The sequence below is a fragment of the Doryrhamphus excisus genome, chromosome 2 (genome assembly GCF_030265055.1).
Source record: "Doryrhamphus excisus isolate RoL2022-K1 chromosome 2, RoL_Dexc_1.0, whole genome shotgun sequence".
Taxonomy (NCBI): Eukaryota; Metazoa; Chordata; class Actinopteri; order Syngnathiformes; family Syngnathidae; genus Doryrhamphus; species Doryrhamphus excisus.
This window is the reverse complement of record NC_080467.1, coordinates 23,974,207-23,993,821: the sequence shown is the minus strand read 5'-3', so window position 1 is coordinate 23,993,821 and position 19,615 is coordinate 23,974,207. Positions and strand designations below refer to the sequence as shown.

General features: G+C 43.8%; 1 protein-coding gene and 2 long non-coding RNA genes across 3 annotated transcripts; 1 reads left to right on the top strand and 2 right to left on the bottom strand.

Annotated features, from left to right (window-relative positions):
* Positions 1-673: 673 nt before the first annotated feature.
* Positions 674-8,746, bottom strand: LOC131119207 (uncharacterized). The gene is made up of 2 exons (XM_058064694.1): positions 7,733-8,746; positions 674-5,953 (listed from the first exon to the last, which is right to left on the bottom strand). Exons 1-2 carry the CDS (start codon positions 7,895-7,897, stop codon positions 719-721), a joined length of 5,400 nt encoding a protein of 1,799 aa, XP_057920677.1. The 5' UTR covers positions 7,898-8,746; the 3' UTR covers positions 674-718.
* A 3,173-nt stretch (positions 8,747-11,919) lies between these two features.
* Positions 11,920-12,644, top strand: LOC131119196 (uncharacterized). Its single transcript, XR_009126324.1, has 3 exons — positions 11,920-12,272; positions 12,390-12,496; positions 12,585-12,644. It is a non-coding gene; the product is annotated as an uncharacterized LOC131119196 (long non-coding RNA).
* Positions 12,645-14,424: 1,780 nt separating this feature from the next.
* LOC131113253 (uncharacterized) lies at positions 14,425-15,962 on the bottom strand. The gene is made up of 3 exons (XR_009121476.1): positions 15,065-15,962; positions 14,856-14,943; positions 14,425-14,488 (listed from the first exon to the last, which is right to left on the bottom strand). It is a non-coding gene; the product is annotated as an uncharacterized LOC131113253 (long non-coding RNA).
* Positions 15,963-19,615: the final 3,653 nt, after the last annotated feature.

Genomic DNA, 19,615 nt, shown 5'->3' with positions numbered 1-19,615 from the left:
TTTAGCAATGCTGCAAACTGATTATCTTTTTGCCGGACTATCGTTGTCAGTTCGACAACACTGAAAAGATTTGTCCACAAGTTGAAAGTGGCGTCTTCGACATAAAGAGGCTTTCCTTTGACTGGCGGTAACTGGTAAAAATCCCCGACGGCGATGATGCTGACGTTGCCAAATGCAGCATAGTCACCGGTTTGCTTAATTTGTCGGAGCCTACCATGAATGTACGTCAACAACTTGTGATCAACCATCGATATTTCATCAATAATCAAAATTTGGAGGTCCGCAAACTTGGCACGCAAGGAATTCACCGTTTCCTCACCCAGTGGTGTGTAAGGCAAACGGGTATCCTTGCCGATGCTCAATGTGCTGTGTATTGTTGTGGCATTCAAATTGTAAGCAGCAATCCCTGTTGGTGCAGCTAGACAGACAGAAATATTGTCCGGTTGCCGACACATTGTTGACAACAACCTGGTAGCCTCATATTGGATGGCTTTAATTAGGTGGCTTTTTCCTGTCCCGGCACCACCTGTGATGAATAAGTGTAAAGGCTCGGGTTTTCTCCCACCTACTTTATCAAGGCACCACTGTCTAATTTTGTAAAAAATGTCCATTTGAGTATTATTTAGGGAGCGGATTAATGCCAAGCCATCATTTCGACTCATTGACTTTTGCTTTTGTAAGTTCAGAGCGGTTCTATTTTCATTTGCCAAGTCAGGTATTACTTCTGCCTCTTCTTCGACCAACTGTTGTTTTTTCCGGCGTTCTTCTTCGCATTGTAGCCTTTCCAATTCTTGCTCTGGACACAGCAGACACCACGCATCCTCAGCAACACCGCTGTGATCAATAGATCTTTGGATGCTGTCCAGTTCATCCCCGTCGCTGTCGAAATGTTATTTGTTTCCACTATGGATCGAACAGAATGCATCGACCCATCATTTAATCGGACCGCACCATTGTCATAAAATTCTTCAAATGTTGGGCAGTTGGCAGGTCTTAACTGCAAATCCACTCGGTATGGCAGATACAACTGCAAAAGGCTACGATAATACAACTCTGGGTTTTTGGTTTCTGAAAAGCGCGCAGAGCGTACGACGGCAGGTTTGGTCCGTGTACGTTTTGTCACATGTCCGTAGTTGTTTTTAAGTTCTATTTTGGATGCCGACCTTTCGTTTTTGCTAATGATGCGGTATTCCGAAGCAAATTGTGCCAAGCACATGTCATTAAACGTGTCGTCATTTGGTCTGTTTTTATAACGGTCGACAATGCTGGTCATCCACATGTCTTCCGTTGTTAATTCGGCCGATGAAGCTTTTTGACGCAAAACACTCACAGGCAAACTCATTTTGACCACATTGTCCCCTGTTGGAACAAAAACTACTTTGCGCGAGCATTCCTTAAGATGCATATTTGTCACCCGGTAAACGGCCTCTTGTGCACACACGTCTCTATTGTGCAGGTACACACTGCCAAGACTTTTTAAGGCCTCTTTGGCACTGACGTTTGCCTGTTTGGATGCTTCTTTCTGGGCATTACTCAGCAGCAATCCAATCTCCCTCTCAGCTTTGGAAATATACGAGATTATATAAACCACGCACGCATACGCATCAACGACATACTGGATGTCCATATTAGCATTCCAGCATTTAAGCAGAGGTTTGCTGTATGGATTGATCCAAACCTCATTGATTTGACGCTTCATTATGACTTCCGTACGACGACCCACGCGGCGATGTGCGGCCTCAAAAGTATTTTGTGTTATACCGAGACTATGGAACAAATGTTCCACGCTTTGATATGCGTGGTTCTCGTCAGCCAGGGCTGTTTTAATGGATTTTATGATTTTCGACGCCTCTTCTGCTTTCATGTTTACGGCATTTTGGGATGCTTTTGGACATGTGCATGTTTTAACACCGGTTGATTGGCTAACCTGACAAGTGCATGTTTTTTGTCCCTGTCCGTCAAACTGATGGCTAATAAATGTTCGTCCTGACACAGGTTTGGGAAAACCGAAACGACACACTGTGTTTTTCTTTTTGCATGTTTTAGAGTGTCTCTTTGAATGCTGCTGTACGGAAGACACTGTCTCTGTCAATCCTTCATCCTGTGGCTGCAATTCACAAGTAACATATCTATCAATAAACTTTGTGACTTCTTCATCTGAGTTCACTTCAATACGTGGGGCATTCTCGACCCAGAACAAACAATGTACATGCGGGGAACCACGCTGCTGAAATTCCACCCGGTAAAAATAGTCTACAACTTTGCCAATCGGTTGGCTCGAAGACATTATCACCTCTCTGAGAAAGACATGCCACCGGAAATCAAACATCCGTGCAGCAGTCACAGGATTCCGTCTCAACAAATCACACCTGTCAGCCCACTCCAACTCTGCAGCCGTTTGCGTTCTACCCTCTTGCCTCAAAACACAGTCTACCAAGTTTTGCCACCGTAAATCAGCAGACGAAAAAGAGCAAAACCACGTGGGAACACCAAGCTGACGCACACAAGCCAAAATATCACGCTGCGTACTCTGCCAAAAGGCTGGAGTGCCTCTGATGGGCTTCAGAAAACGATAGCCCTGATCACATTCCAACAATGTCTTTAACGACTCATCGTTGGTCAACAAATCCTTGGCCATTTTTGCCACCAAACCAGCAATTCCTTTGCGTAAAGCAATGGAAATGCTCGACACCACCTGCACAAGTTCACACAAGTACTGAGCATAGAATATGTATTCCACATTCTGCCCAAACCGCTTATCAGCATGCATGATACGATTATTGAAATATCGCGACGCCGTCAGCCTATATTGTCGAGTGTCATGAAACGTGAAACGGCCGCGTGGAAACAACACTGGGAAACACCTAGCTTCATTCGAATGGTCAGAAAGCAACCTCACAGGATTATTGCCTTCTGCCGGAGCCACATTCAATATATTGTCGTAATACTGATCTAGCGCTTCCTGACCAATGTCAACTGGCATTAAACATGTGTCCTGAAACATGCAGTGTTGCTGTCTATCATGGAGAAGCTCATCTTCTGCATCTAGAGGCGGTGTGACATCTACTGCAGGAACACTGTCCTCCACCTGAGAGGCATCAGGTTCCCTACAAAAGTCATTGACCCACTCCTCGTTGTACTCTATATCTTCATAATGCACATTAGACTCTTTCAGATACCTCAAGGCTTCACGAATGTGCATGCTGTCAACAAAATGGTACTCGTAGTGTCCTTTGTAAGTCAGCTTCCTTTTGAGTTTGACACGGAGCATAGAGCCTTCCATATTGGACCGTGGCAACAAATTTGTCGTTTCTACAACATTGGCTGGAACACAAGTCACAGGCCCATGGACACCATTTTGCCCCCCTTTAGGCAAAGCTAGCATTTTCATGAAGGGGATATTTAGTGCAATTAAGTGTTGCTCTAAGCTGTTTAAGCAAGCCAGCTCAGGAGGAATCGGGTCCACCCCCAAATTATTTGCCACACATTCAGGTGGGAATTCCCCTTTGCTAATCTTGTAATGGCAAGTGTAGCAAACCCACAGCTGCCCTCTACCAGACTCCAACAACAAACAAGGCACCGTGCACTCTGCACTACATTTGTGCAAATAATCCTCATTAATGCACGTGTTCACAAGAGAAGCACTTGCACTTTTGCTGTAATGCTCTCTGTGACACTGCAGGACCTGATGTTTAAACATCAACCTATGGCACACACAGCAGACAAATTGGGGCCCATTCTTCACTTTCTCTAAAAAATTCTCAACAACAACATCAAATTCTTCCTCTCGCAACTTTGCAGCATGCCTTCGTGCCTTCACATCTGCAATGACACGCATTTTGCGTTCTAAATTACTGTGATATTTCTTCATACTGGCTAGTTTGACACTGGCCCGGTGCCTTGTATCCATTTTATATTTTTTGACGCCCTGCATAACGACCCTGGCCCGATGCAAGCTGTCACTTCTATACTTACTCGCACTATACATCTTGACCCTGTCCCGATGCAAGCTGTCACTTCTATACTTACTCACACTACACAACTTGACCCTGTCCCGATGCAAGCTGTCACTTCTATACTTACTCACACTACACATCTTGACCCTGTCCCGATGCAAGCTGTCACGTCTATACTTACTCACACTACACATCTTGACCCTGTCCCGATGCAAGCTGTCATTCCTATACTTATAGATGCTAGATGTTTTAACTCTATTTTTATGAATGACATCATTTCTATACTTTTCAACACTCCTCGTCTTCTTTCTCTGCCTAAAGACTGCTTGTTCTCTGTAATTCTTCATAGTCATTACCTTCTTTGTCTCCCTTATGCTCATGTCAGCGACATATTTACATCTGTTGTCCAGGGCCCTTTTCCTTTTTAGATATTTGGACGGGCTTACACGTGGAACCATGGACTGATGTTTTTCTTTGCCTGTTTCAACAACATCATTCAAACCAACTGCTACTTCACTATCAGCGCAAATTACTTGATGCCGATGTGACCTGGTACCATACTGACTGACCTGAGATGTACCATTCTGACAAATGCCAAAGCAACTTCCTAACTGACCCTCATTGACACATGTCACACACTCGTAGTGATTACCACTCGAGTTGTCCAAATAAATCCCACGACTGGATTCTGACCTTGAACTATATCTCAACCAACGACCACCGTAAAAAGTAAAGATATTTATTCCTAAACTATCCGCTGCAGCCTGAATTTCCACCTCAGTTGCCCAGCTATTGACATATTTCATTTTGGAAACACTAATATACTCTGTCAAACAACTGTACTCACTCCTGAGAAGCTTCTCATAATCTCCACAGTGCTTTTCCATATGTTTAACCACATGGAGTCTAATTCTCCTGTGATTTTTCTGTGTGCCACTCACCGCTTGTGATATGGCACGGAAAAAACAGTTGCCGTCAGCAACAATGCTCTCCTTTTTACAGGGAGCTCCCAAGGGTCCAACACGCAAATTGACAGGCACAGTTTTGACTTCACAATCTATATTCAGAAGTTGGCACACATCTTTGGAGTCATTTTGAAGCATTGGACAAAAGGCATGCTGTGTGGTAACAACACTGATGACCTCAACATCAGATGCACATGTACTAGAAATGTCAGCCATTTTAAACTTTTTGCCATCATCACCAGTCATCATCTCCAAGTGACGTTTCCTGTCAGCCACAACAGTCACAACAACACCAGCTATTTCAAAAAGTTTCTCTGCTCCACCAAACCCTGCAGCCAAATTGCTAATGTGATTAGCAAGGGCATCAAGACCACCAAAACACAGAACAACACTGGTTCCATCACTGCACACCATGCCATTACAGCTACGCGAGTGCGAATCCACCAGACAATACTGACCAGCATCACAAATGATGGCACAACTACTTTGACAAACTGTAAGAATGCATGTGCTGTACTTGCCAAACATTGTGTGCAAAGCATCATGCAAAGTGACATGAATCCCGTTTTCAATATAATAGCTGGAAACTACATTGACATCACCTAAAGCATAATCATCCTTCACACAAAACTCAAATTTGTGTCCAGCAATCACCTCCTGTTTGGGCAATTCTGTGGCACACAAAAAGTGGGATGGGTGACTTATTAAGTGACGTTCCCTTAGAGTAGCATACAACTGATCACCTTCAACAACAGCCATGTCAAGATCAGCAGTATCCCACAACAAGACATTTTTAATACTGTGTAAAGCAGTGGCACAAAAGGCAATCGCCATACACTGTGTTCCTGCATACTTAAACCTTGTATTGCCTTGATGAAATGACCCTTTGACCACCTTTTGTAACCCACCTGTTGGTACCTCCACTGGTGACAGTGAAGATACTTCTTCCCTACCTTTTGTTGCAACTGCACAGTCAACAGCTTGGGCAGCCTTGGGTGTGCGTCGCATACGGAAACCCTTCTTTCGTGGCATCTAAAAGAAAACAATGAAATCAATGTCAGTTCACATGCCATGTACTTAAGCTTCTAAATGCTCTTTTCCATGCTCTCTGGTTACCCCGTGTGTGCGTGGGTTTTCTCCGTGCCCCCCATTGGCGATGCCATATTGTCCATAGGCAAGAAAGTGGGTGTGAATGGTCTATATGTCTATGTCTATATGTGCCCTGTGATTGGCTGGCAACCAGGATGTACCCCTCTCGCCCGAATACAACTGGGATAGACTCCAGCAGCAGCAGTAGAAAATGAATGAACATAGCCATACATTTTACGTACTGCCTATCCTCACGGGTCGCCGGCATGCTGGAGCCTACCCCAGCTATATTCAGGCGAGAGGTGGACTACATCCCGGTCACCAGCAAAACACAGGGCACATAGACAACCATTCACAGTCACATTCATGGCCACAGACAATATGGAGTGTGTGTGTGGGGTGGGGGTCAAATGAAAGTGAGTATAAATGGTTGTCTCTATGTGCCCTGTGATTGGTTGACAACCAGGATGTACCCGCCTCTCGCCTGAATACAACTGGGATAGACTCCTGCAGCAGCGGTAGAAAATGAATGAATAAATCCATTTATTTTCTGTGCTGCTTATCCTCACAAGGGTCGTGGGAATGCTGGAGCCTACCCCCGCTGTATTCTGGCAAGAGGTGGACTACACCCTGCTCACCAGCCAAGCATGGGTCACAGAGACAACCATTGACAGTCACATTAATGCCTATGGACAATTTGGAGTCGCCAGTGGGGGAGGGGGTACACGGTGAAACACACGCACAGAATAAATGCAAACTCCACACAGAGATAAAATGATAAATCAAACTTTGTCAATAAATACAACTATTATGCAGAAAACAACATAAATAAATAAACACCAGCTGTGTGTTTTACTGCAAGAGCACTATCTTCCCCCACCCCCCTCATATTGTGTGCGTTTGAGTGGGCACATGCACACTTGGGTGTGGCCCTTTGGCTGAATGACGGGATTAATCATTGGAAACAAGAAAAATGAAGAAAACGTAAGGTGGACGTCTTCTCCGCAACGCGGTAGTGGTTTAGATGAATGACGGGGTTAAAATCATTGGAAACAGAGAAAGCTAAACAAGTTGAAAACCTACGGTGCGGTGGCTTCTCCACACAAGCAAATCCCAGGTGCTTAATGGTGCTTTTATGGTACCCTATCTCCATTTAGCACAGGTCACAAAATCGTTACCTTTAGGTGTAAAATACTCCCATACTTTTAACATCCGTGAGAATTTATTTTCTCCCCGCCTGCTGCGATAAGATGGCGCGGGGGGGGGGGGGGGGGGGGGGGGGGGCGACCGCCATTTTGGGGCCTGTGGCATCAACGACGCCATTTACGACGCCGCCATTTCGGGGCCTTTGTCATCAGTGCCGCCAATTTGCCCGCTAACGGCTCGTTTAAGGTGCGGCAACAACGAATATAATTTTCGCTATACAGCGTTAAGCTCCGACCGTTCGTGTATCCTGAACAAGCGGCCTACGTGCAGCACCACCGAATATAACTTGAGCTATATTGAGTTAAGTTCCGACCGTTAGTGTATCCCAAACATGCAGTTACCTTGCGGCGACACCAACGACAAGATAAAAACACATAAAATTATACACATGTGGAGAAAAAGCCGAAGAAAAAACAAAATGGAGTTAAGCTCCAACCGGACGTGCAATCCTGCAATGGCGCTCATTCTTACAAATGAATATATTTCAGTTTACTAAGTCTATTTAAAAAAACTCACCTCTATGTCAGCAGATGAAGTCCAACACAACGGCAAACTGCAGTTTCCGTCGAATGTAGGTCCTTTGTCTTTGTCTTTGTCTGAGGCAATGCAAAAAGCGTTCTCTCGAAAAGTTTTCTGTTCGCTCGAGCAGAAAGGGGGGGGAGCGGGCACGCGAAGCAGCATTTATAGCACCATGCACCACACCGTGGAAGAACTGACCAATCGTAGCTCACAAAACCAACCTGTCAGGCTCCGCCTTTGGATAAATGACCAATCGTAAGTCACCAAACAAACAACCTATCAGCGATCGTCTGATTGAATGTAATGTGAAAGTTGGGCGGGTCAATATTTTTTAAATTGACCAATCGTGCCTCACTCACCTATCAATCGATCAGCTATTGGCGGAATGAATGTAATTTGAAATTGGGCGCATTAAACCAAACAATGTTTACGTGGACGAACGGAGGGAAAACTAACCAATGGCATTGCGTGCTCACTGTATAAATAAGCTGCAAGTGCGACTATCGGCATAACGATGAACGGGACGCAGAGGACAACGTTGTGGCTCATCGGCAGCTCCATTGTGACCCGGCTGGAAAGACACGTCAGGCTGCACCGCCGAGATCCGAATTTCGGCCTCCCTTGCCAAGTCACCTGGCATGGACAAGGCGGCAGGAGGTGGGAGCATCTGGTGCCTTTTATACACCAGAAGCTGCAAACGGGAGCGACACCTCCACAGTTGCTGCTCATCCACCTTGGCGGCAATAGTTTTGGCTTCGGCGGCCAAAATTGCCGCCGGCTTCTCCTTAAAATGATGGCGGATCTCGACTACATCATCCACTTGCTACCCGGCACAGTGGTGATGTTTTCGGATATCTTGCCTCGTTGGAACTGGCGTTACCAGACGGCACCCACAGGACGTGGACTGGACAATGCGAGGAAAAGGATTAACCGAGTCCTTGGCGGCTTCCTACGACAACGCGGCATGAAGCGCATCCCGCACTCGAACGTCTCTGTCCACGACTTGCTTGCCGACGGTTGCCATCTCAACGAGAGGGGAAATGAGACGCTATATCTCAACTTCCGCCGAGAAATCGCTGCAAATCTGCAGTAGATTCACCACAACGGCTCTTTTAAGAGCCAACCACTTTTCCATAAAGAGCAAAATGTTCCAATGCATTCCACACACCGCAACGCACTGCTTCAGAATAAAACGTAAACAAATGGTTGTCGAACGGATCTGACCGATTAGAATGATGTACAAAACACTACACTCAGAAAATGACCCAGAGCCTTATTAAATATAACAATAATAAAGTTTACTAACTTAGTAAAACCTCTGAAAATCATTTAATCGCTTACATAAATAAATGCTTAAGTCCAGCGCTTAAGCTTGGTGACGTAGACCGTCATGACGTGCCCCCTTCGCGGCCAAAGGGGTGGAGTTATGAGAGGTCTATGGTACAGTTTCCGGCAACACAACAACAGCCCGAAGGTATCGAAACACGGCAAGTTATATGGACGACAATACATCGGTAAGTACAGCACTTGCAATTTTTAAACTAATAGCGACCCCGTCTTCCTTCAAATACGCTGGGTGTTGTTTTTTAATGTCACCGCTATTCTGTTGTGCATAAGCTAACTTTAGCTATGTTTGCTAGCCACCAAATTGCTCAGCTAACATGGTTCGTTGGGCGAACATACTTTAACAGGTAACGGACCATCGAACCGAAAAAGTTAAGCTTTTAACCGCGCTCTCTTTATGTGTGTACGCCGTGTTTTGCTTAGTTTTACATTTTTTTTGTAACATGACGTGATGTCGATATGCTCCGATGGGAAGCTCTTGTGGGAACAGCCGAGGTACTTCCGGAGCTCATTACAATTATAGTACAAGAGTATTCAACATTCGTTTTCTACCGCTCACCCCCACGAAGGTCGCGGGGGGTGCTGGAGTCTACTTGGAATTAAATTTGCATGTTTTTGGAATGTGGGAGGAAACCGGAGTACCCGGAGAAAACCCACGCATGCACGGGGAGAACATGCAAACTCCACACAGAGATGGGCAACAGTATTCATTCAAATTATTTATTCATGGTTTTATATACGAAATATTAATTCGAATTATGAATTACTGCATGTTTTCCTGTAATTATATTTGGAGATATAATTAATGTCAATGTGCATTTTTGGCAGGCGAGTGATTAGCGTGCAGACCTCACAGCTAAAAGATGCCAGTTCAATTCTACACTCGGCCATCTCTGTGTGGAGTTTGCATGTTCTCCCCGTGCATGCGTGGGTTTTCTCCGGGTACTACGGTTTCCTCCCACATTCCAAAAACATGCTAAGTTAATTGGCCACTTCAAATTGTCCATAGGTATGAATGTGGGTGGTAATGGTTGTTTGTCTATATGTGCCCTGGGATTGGCTGGCCACCAGTCCAGGGTGTACCCTGCATCACGCCCGAAGACAGCTGGGATAGGCTCCAGCACCCCTCGCGACCCTTGTGAGGATGAGCAATCGAAAATGAATGCATGAATGAATGTGCATTATAATTCTTTCTTTAGAACTGTGGATTTAAAACGCAATCCAAAAACGATGTACATGAAATTGGACAGCACTTTTGAAAACAAACCATCCTGACACTGTTTATGCTCCTTTTTAAGGTGGCGGCCCGTGGCCTGGCAATGTAGGCGCTGCACATTGGAGGATACTTCAAAAGGGGAGCTTCTCAAGCATTATCAAGTCAAGCACAGTATTTATGGATGTGGCTGTAAGTACCCTGTCTTCATTTAAGATGTCCTTGCTCCCTTAAAACATGGAACAGTGGTGAAGTGGTATTCTTCCTCGCTATCCTCCAGGAGCTGAACCAAAACCAACTAATCACCAATTAAAGAAGAGAGACAGCCCAGTCATTAAGGACTTTATGTGCAGAATTTTTTGCACATAAAGGAACATACGACATACAAATGAGCATCAGTGACATGAAACACAGGTGGCCTACCTTGTTTAATGTCTCACAGGTGAGTATTTGGATCTTTTGTGTTAAACACATTAAGGACTGTAAACAACTACTGTATGTTTCACAGTTATACTTAAGTATGCACTTCACTTTTTGTTGTCACTGGTTCTTTTGTCTCTTCTTTCATATCTCTCTTTCAGGAGAGGAAGGTGCCAGAAGGGAGGTGAAAGGACACCAAAACTGATGTCCTTGTTTCCAGCAAGGAAAAGCGATGTCAGAGCAACAATTCAAGCACAGACGAACATTCTACTTCAGGTATTAAAACCATCCTCCACCTATTAAATTTGTACCTTACCTGCAATAGTCATCATTCCACCTGTCTCATTCACATTTCTCTCCATTCTCTGTTCACATCATACAGCTGACATTTATCTTTTCTGACTCTCCCTCCTATTTATTACTCATCCTTTCCTCCATTCTTTCTCAAAGGAGCTGTACGTATGTACAAAATGCACATCAAGTAAATAAAATATCGCACAATATGTCTGTCATCAGAGACTAAGAAAACATATTCATTTGAAATAAAGATGTGACAACAAGCCTTCTGTAGGTGCACAGCACACAGACACAATGTCAGGGCGGTGAAAGTGAAACAATAACCAGCACAGCACCTGAGTGACATGACCTCTGCTTTTAGTTACTGTGACTGAAAGTAAGAAGCAAAATAGTCGTCCATCCTACCCGCTTAAGCCACAGAAGCCTGAACCAGATATCACTGTGACAACAGATGCTACCGCTTCGTTCCTGCTGCTAGTTGCAATACAGATTGTTTTTTATTTCACTCCAGCAACAGCCACAATAGCCACAATCTTACATACAGCCCCTTTTAAACAGTTTTTGGTTTTTCTTCCTTAATTTTCTGTGCCTCAATCTCTCACATCCTTTGCACACCGCACCACAATATCCACTTATATTCATGCGCCTGGCAAATTTTTAGGTTTTAGTTTTTTTGCTGACATCACTACTTACAAACTTCCCTCTCATGCAAATTCTATTGAAATGTTTGAGACTTAAGTTTTTCCTGTGAATCAAAGCACTGCTTCAATGTTTCTGTCCGGCAGATGGAATCCAACGTGAGCAGACAAGGGACGTTGTCATCCGATTCCTTATTGACTATCTTGCTGAACATGCCAGTGCCCTTTTCAAGGACTTTGAGGTTGGTATACGACTGTACTTTTCATGATTTTCAAGGTTTGGCCAAATGTAATCTCGAAGTGCACAGCAGCAGTACATTTATATTTACAGTTAATTTATCTTTACTGCACACCAAGATGGAGCTGTTTTTTGTATGGTGTAAAGCAGCTGTGGACATTAGAAGACAGGAGGTGCTACTTGTCTTGTGAGATGCACGTTTAACGTGAGCATTTAACAGCTGCCTTTACAATGTCTGCAGGATGCTGGGGATGGATCAACCAGCATTCAAGAGCAGATGGCAGATGAAGTGATGGCGATTTACCTGTTGCGGAAAGATGGGTCAGTTGATGTCGGCATAGTGATTGAGGGCAGCACTATCCTCTGCACTCTTAAGGATCTTAAGAGGTACCCAACGCCCCTCTAATACAGTCTTGAGGTGTTCCAGAAAGTACTACTGGATCTGGATTTATGAAAACCTTTCAAAAACAAACCATCCTGACACTGTTTATGCTCCTTTTTAAGGTGGCGGCCCGTGGCCTGGCAATGTAGGCGCTGCACATTGGAGGATACTTCAAAAGGGGAGCTTCTCAAGCATTACCAAGTCAAGCACAGTATTTATGGATGTGGCTGTAAGTACCCTGTCTTCATTTAAGATGTCCTTGCTCCCTTAAAACATGGAACAGTGGTGAAGTGGTATTCATCCTCGCTATCCTCCAGGAGCTGAACCAAAACCAACTAATCACCAATTAAAGAAGAGAGACAGCCCAGTCATTAAGGACTTTATGTGCAGAAATTTTGCACATAGAGGAACATACGACATACAAATGAGCATCAGTGACATGAAACACAGGTGGCCTACCTTGTTTAATGTCTCACAGGTGAGTATTTGGATCTTTTGTGTTAAACACATTATGGACTGTAAACAACTACTGTATGTTTCACAGTTATACTTAAGTATGCACTTCACTTTTTGTTGTCACTGGTTCTTTTGTCTCTTCTTTCATATCTCTCTTTCAGGAGAGGAAGGTGCCAGAAGGGAGGTGAAAGGACACCAAAACTGATGTCCTTGTTTCCAGCAAGGAAAAGCGATGTCAGAGCAACAATTCAAGCACAGATGTGATGAGCAGACACAGCAACAGCCACAATAGCCACAATCTTACATACAGCCCCCTAAGTGTAGGAGTTCATGTGTTGATGTTTCCATAAGTGTCAGAATGTCATCAAAATGTCCTTCTTTGTGCATTTGAGCCACATGCTGCATCCATTTCAGCCATATACTCATATGCTCATGTTGATGTACCCTGAGGTTATATATTTCAAATAGAGATTTCTCAGACTCTGTTAGTAGATATATTATATTTTATATTTTTGTCAAAAAATTTTTCATGGTTTGTTTCATATATTATATACAACAAGAGGTTCCCACACACTGTGTGGCTCTCATTCATTACTTTAGTTAGGTAACGTTTCGGTCCGTTGGATCTTCATCAGACATATTAAGTCTAGCATATTAGGTCTACCTTCATCAGACATATTAAGTCTAGCATATTAGGTCTACCTTCATCAGACATATTAAGTCTAGCATACTAGGGCTACCTTCATCAGACATATTAAGTCTAGCATATTAGGTCTACCTTCATCAGACATATTAGGTCTAGCTAATATTTCTGATGAAGGTCAAACGGACTGAAACGTTACCTAAATAAACTAATGAATGAGAGCAACACAGTGTGCAGGAACCTCTTTTTGAACACTTTGTTGGCTACACCTGCTTCCTACGCACCTGTGTATCTTCAGGTGTGCTGAAACTCTGCATTCACTCTTGTTTCATATATTGACAGGAAGTACTGAAGTAGATTAAAGAGAAAATACATTTTAGATACTCATTTTTATATATTTTCTATATTTGATAGTCCATTATGACATTAAAGACATCAAGTAAATATTGCATATTTGTTTTGTTCAACAATAATCTCATTTTCTACTTGCTGAAATTGTAGTTTTGGAACACCATTACACTGTATATATATATGTGTGTGTGTGTGTTTACTTCCATTTCTACAGAATTACGTGGGCACCAGTGTCTCCCTTTAAAAGGTGGAATATTATGTGTGCAGGTTTGTGTAGTAGTTGATGAGCAAAAAAAACAAGAGAAATTGTCTAATATATAATTTATTTCGATAACTTCCAACAAATTTACAAACACCGATGAAAAAATGTACACAAATACACACTTTACATCTAGGGGGAGGCACTTGTCTCCTCTTCTCCGGTTTGGGTGCCACATTCTCTTTTTTCTGTATATTGAAAACATCACAAGTTTTAGTGATACACACAAATCCACATTAATAGATCAGAAATTGAAAACAATAAATTTATGCATGAACTTTCTCACCATCTTCAACAAAAAGACACGTTGCCTCAGCCACCTCAGCTCTTAGCAGAGCTTGTTGGAGACCAAATTTATATTTGGCAATTTCAGCCCTTTGTCTCCTGCTCACGAGTTCCTCCCGTTCCTTCTGCTCCATCTCCCTGGTCACATAGGCCATAATGTCACGGCTCACCTCCACACATTGTTGATTTAATTCAACCCTGGGCACACTGCGATCTCTGCATGAATACTGCACAAATACAATAAAAATTAGATTATTTGCAATACTAGACGCTATCATTAACGACAGTGTTTTAAATAGCTTATTACAACCTTTACCTGAAGACATTAACAAATGAGCATGATACTTAACTGTGTAACAGTACACTGTTTGCAATTGGTTTTAGTAACAACATTTTTGTAAGATTCATACATTACTACAATTTATACACATATGCAAAAATGGTACATGCTCACTTCATTCAAGTGACATCGTATTTGGCTCTTATATAATACCACGATCTTGTTATGCAATATAAATAACATTGTTTCTTATTTTTATCATGTTAACAGTCAATACAATACAAACATTTACGATTGCAATTACAAATACTTACACTCAACACCTGGCACTGGCTCCTGATGGAGTCCACCTCGGGGTCATCTATGCTGATAAACCTTGCAGGAGACGAGAAATGTGCCATTCTATAAAGAAATACATCACATGTTATATACCCACATTTGCTCAAACATTACGTGCATTCGTGTAAAATGCACTTCATTTGAGACATAAATTAATTAGAAAGGAAAATAATCAAGTACTTACTTCGCAGCAGTAATATCGATGTAACTGTCTCGACAGTATGACAAAATGTCCATTTATACACTGTCGGGTGTCTTTGCTGCAACGGACGGCCTGCACAGGTGTTTCATTCTGAGATTCCAACAGATGATCAAAGGGCCATGAATGCATCGTTTGAACCTTCAAACAACGCCAGAATCAAATACAACAGTTTGCCGCTGTGCCATGCCCACATTTGGAGCATCCAATAATACATGACAACTGTCCAGTGTCCAAGAATTCCACGCCCATCACATCGTCGTAGAATCACGTATAAAAGAGGTCATTCGATCATTTTTTTCCTACCTCTGTCTATCACCGTGAACGCAGCTGAAAGGTAAGCGCTTTCCTATTTTTCCCCATATTTTGACCATGAATGCAATTCATGTTTAAGTAAATGTGGACATCGTCACATATTATGCATCTCTTTTTGTTTCTAGAATGGCAAACTTTTCTTCCCCGGCGAAATCGCCCAGAGCCACAAACCCTCAGGTGCAAGCTCTGAGAACCAAATGCCGGCTGATGTGTGTAAGTATTTCTGTGATTTTACTTTTCAATATCATTATTATTCTGAAGCTAGACTATATTTTATTGTTTCTATAGTTTTACGGTTCAATAATATTAACAATAACATTTGATATTGTACATGTGGATCTCCATGTACACTTCATTTTGTCATATGAAACATTGTGTTGCATGTTACCATGCGTTACTATCAATGACTGTTAATAATATGTTTGTTTTAACAGTACTCGTCCCAGGACCAGTGTGTGTCCCGCGAGGACCTATTTTCGCAAAGCTGCGTGCTGGCCGAGACTTTTCTGGGTTTCGCTGCCAGACAGGTCGACGAGAGGCAAAGAAGGGCTGAACTATTAAAAAAACAAAAAAACACCATCAGTCAACTCAAAGAAGCCTTGGCAGAGGCCAACCAACGAGTTGACGCAGCGGAGGGGAAAGAACGAAATGGTGAGATATTTCATATTTAATAGATTAAATTTTATGTATTGTGTTGATGTTGCAATATTGTCATTTTATGTGTAGTAAAACATATGATTCTGATGATATTATTTACGTGATTGATGGCCGTTCATGCAATGGTTGTTCCAGCGTTTCACCAGTAGATGTCACTCATCTGTTATTTCATCAATTCTCCTATAAACAGACATGCGGGACTCAGAGACTCAGACTGGCGACGAAACGACAACAGGAAGACAGCGAAGATGTCCCGAAAAACCCCGTCCGGAGAAGAGACCAAGGCAGAAATAACCACCCCCCCATTCCAAAAACATGCTAGGTTAATTGGCCACTCCAAATTGTCCATAGGTATGAATGTGTGTGAATGGTTGTTTGACTATATGTACATGCCCCCGCAACCCTTGTGAGGATAAACAGGAAAAAAGTTTGTTGAATGATAAATCATAGTGTTCTTGCCTTTTGTATTTGTTCACTTTGATGGTTATTTCAATTTACATAATTAAACTTTTTATTTTGTTTGTACATGACTTTGTTTAAATGTTTTTAGCTTGCATCCATCATTAGATATTCCACAACATGGTTAATTTGACAAACCCAGTCTTTTTTTCTATTTCACACACTTAATAAGGTTTAAGTAGCATATGTTCTCAATTTTTTTTTGCCCGGGTGACCCAATCTCTGGTCTGTTATACTGCGTGTACATAGACTCTATAGCGCCACCAACTGGCGCACAAGTATGACTTCATCATACTTGGTACATGTGAGTCGGCCATTTTAGGTGGCGGCGGCCATTTGGGGGAGGATGTAGGGGTCGTATCTCGACGAACTCCTCCTAGGGGGTTTGACCGAATGAGTCCGTTGTAGCATCAACGGACACTAGACGGCTGGCCCACGTTAAATTGCGAAGGATTTTGGGCTGCTACTTAGGATGTGGGCGTGGCACGCCACCAAACTTTTACTTTAACCTTAACTTTTACCTTATCTGGCCCTGCCTGGTGTCTGGCCTTGCCTTGAAGCAATGTACATCAAAGTCAATACACAGTTTGACTGACAGACTGATGATGTCAGTCGATGGACTGTGATGTGTGTAAAGCACATGTGGTGGGCGTGGCCACGGCGAATGGTCAGCCTTCGCCATTGACCATCGAAGGCTCATATTTTGCCCGCAGAAGGTCACAGGCTGCTGAAATCTTACACGTAAGGTCAGAATCCAGGCCTGAGCGCCCTGGTGGTGCTCCCATGTGACACCAATCTAAATTGACACACTAGCGCCACCTAGAAGTTTCAATTCATTATCCCTCGCCACCCGTTGCACGTATCACTATGATTTTCGGTGGAGACGTCTATCATGACAGGACGCACCTAACGCTCCAGAACCCATGTTCAAAACACAGCGCCACCAACTGGTGGAAATGTATATCACCTGTAACTTCCTTCCACAATGTCGGATCGTCTCCAAATTTTTTTGGGTGGGTTCGGTCACCCTCCAGTCTGTGACTGTGTGTGTATATATAGATTCTATAGCGCCACCAACTGGTGGAAATGTACATCTGCCGTAACTTCCTTATGCATGGTCGGATCGTCTCCACATTTTTTTGGCTGGGTTGGGTCAATCTCTGGTCTGTTATACTGTGTGTACATAGACTCTATAGCGCCACCAACTGGTGAAAATGTATATCTGCCGTAACTTCCTTCCACATGGTCGGATCGGTCCCAAATTTTTTCTGGTGGTTTGGGGTAGCCTCTGGTCTATTACTGTGTGTGTACATACACTCTATAGCGCCATCAACTGGCGGAAATGTATATAGCCATAGCTTGCTTCCACATGGTCGGATCGTCTCTAAATTTTTTTTGGTTGGTCGGGTCACCCACCACTCTTTGAATCTGCGTGTCCATAGACTCTATAGCGCCACCAACTGGTGGAAATGTATATTTGCCGTAACTTCCTCCCACATGGTCGGATCTGCCCAAATTTTTTTCTGGTGGTTCGGGGTACCCTCTGGTCTATGACAGTGTGTGTAACTCCCTTACCGCTTATCCGATCGCCACGGTTTTTCGTACGGCGCGTCCGCACGCCCGTCCGGTCACGCGCGCGCCCCCGACCCGCGCGTACCCCCGACCCGCGCGTACCCCCGACCGCGTCGGGGTGCTCGAGCCCGCTCATCACTGCTTGCAGTTTTAATTAGGGCTCGAGCACTGACCAGTGCGAAAGCCCTATTGTAATCGTTGCGTTTCTTTTTATTATTATTATTCTTCCGCGCCTTTGAGCGCCATTTTGAGGGCCTTAACATGCCCGAAAACTCACCAAATTTGCCGAGCGCATCAGGTCTGGCGAAAAATTTTATATTTTATGGGTTTCAAATATAATGTTCCAAAATTGGCTTTCTAGCGCCACCTTGAATTTTAAAAAAAATTAGCCCCCGCCACCAGTTTCACCGATCGTCACGAAACTTGGTGGAGATGTCTATCGTGACAGGACAGACCAAAAAGTCTCAAGAACCCATATTGGAAAACGAACAGGAAGTCGGCCATTTTGGATGGCGGCGGCCTTTTTCGGGCCAGAAGTTGGGGTCGTATCTCGACGAACTCCTCCTAGGGGGTTTGACCGAATGAGTCCGTTGTTGCTTCAACGGACACGAGACGGATGGCCGACGTTAAATTGCGAAGGATTTTGGGATATTCCGTACGATGTGGGCGTGGCACGCCCCCAAATTTTGCCCTTTTTCAACTGCCCGGGCCTTGCACGCTGAGCGTAACTGTAGACGTGAATAACTTGGCTCCACGTGGTCAGATCTTCATCATACTTGGTACATGTGATCATGGCCCCGCCCCGAAGGTCCCTGTAGGTCACTTCCTGATTTCGTCGCAGCGCCACCTATTGGCGACAGGCTAAAGGCGTGTTATCTACATGAGGCCTTTTCTGGCAGGAGATTCATCAGATGAACACCGAGGTCACAAGGTCACTGCCTGACAGCCTGGTGAAGCCTGTTGATGGAGAATGATGCAGGAAAAGCGCACGTGGTGGGCGTGGCCTGGTGGCGAATGCTCAGGCCTCGCCGTTTACAAATTAAGGGTCATCATTCGCCCGCAGAAGGTCACAGGCTGCTGAAATCTTACACGTAAGGTCAGAATCCAGGCCTGAGCACCCTGGTGGTGCTCCCATGTGACACCAATCTAAATTGACACACTAGCGCCACCTAGAAGTTTCAATTCATTATCCCTCGCCACCTGTTGCACGTATCGCTATGATTTTCGGTGGAGACGTCTATCATGACAAGACGTACCTAACGCTCCAGAACCAATGTTCAAAACACAGCGCCACCAACTGGTGGAAATGTATATCTGCCGTAACTTCCTTATACATGGTCGGATTGTCTCCAATTTTTTTTGGGTGGGTTCGGTCACCCTCCAGTCTGTGACTGTGTATGTATATATACTCTATAGCGCCACCAACTGGTGGAAATGTATATCTGCCGTAACTTCTTGATTCATGGTCAGATTGTCTTGAAATTTTTTTTGGTGTGTTGGGTCAATCTCTGGTCTGTTATACTGTGTGTACAT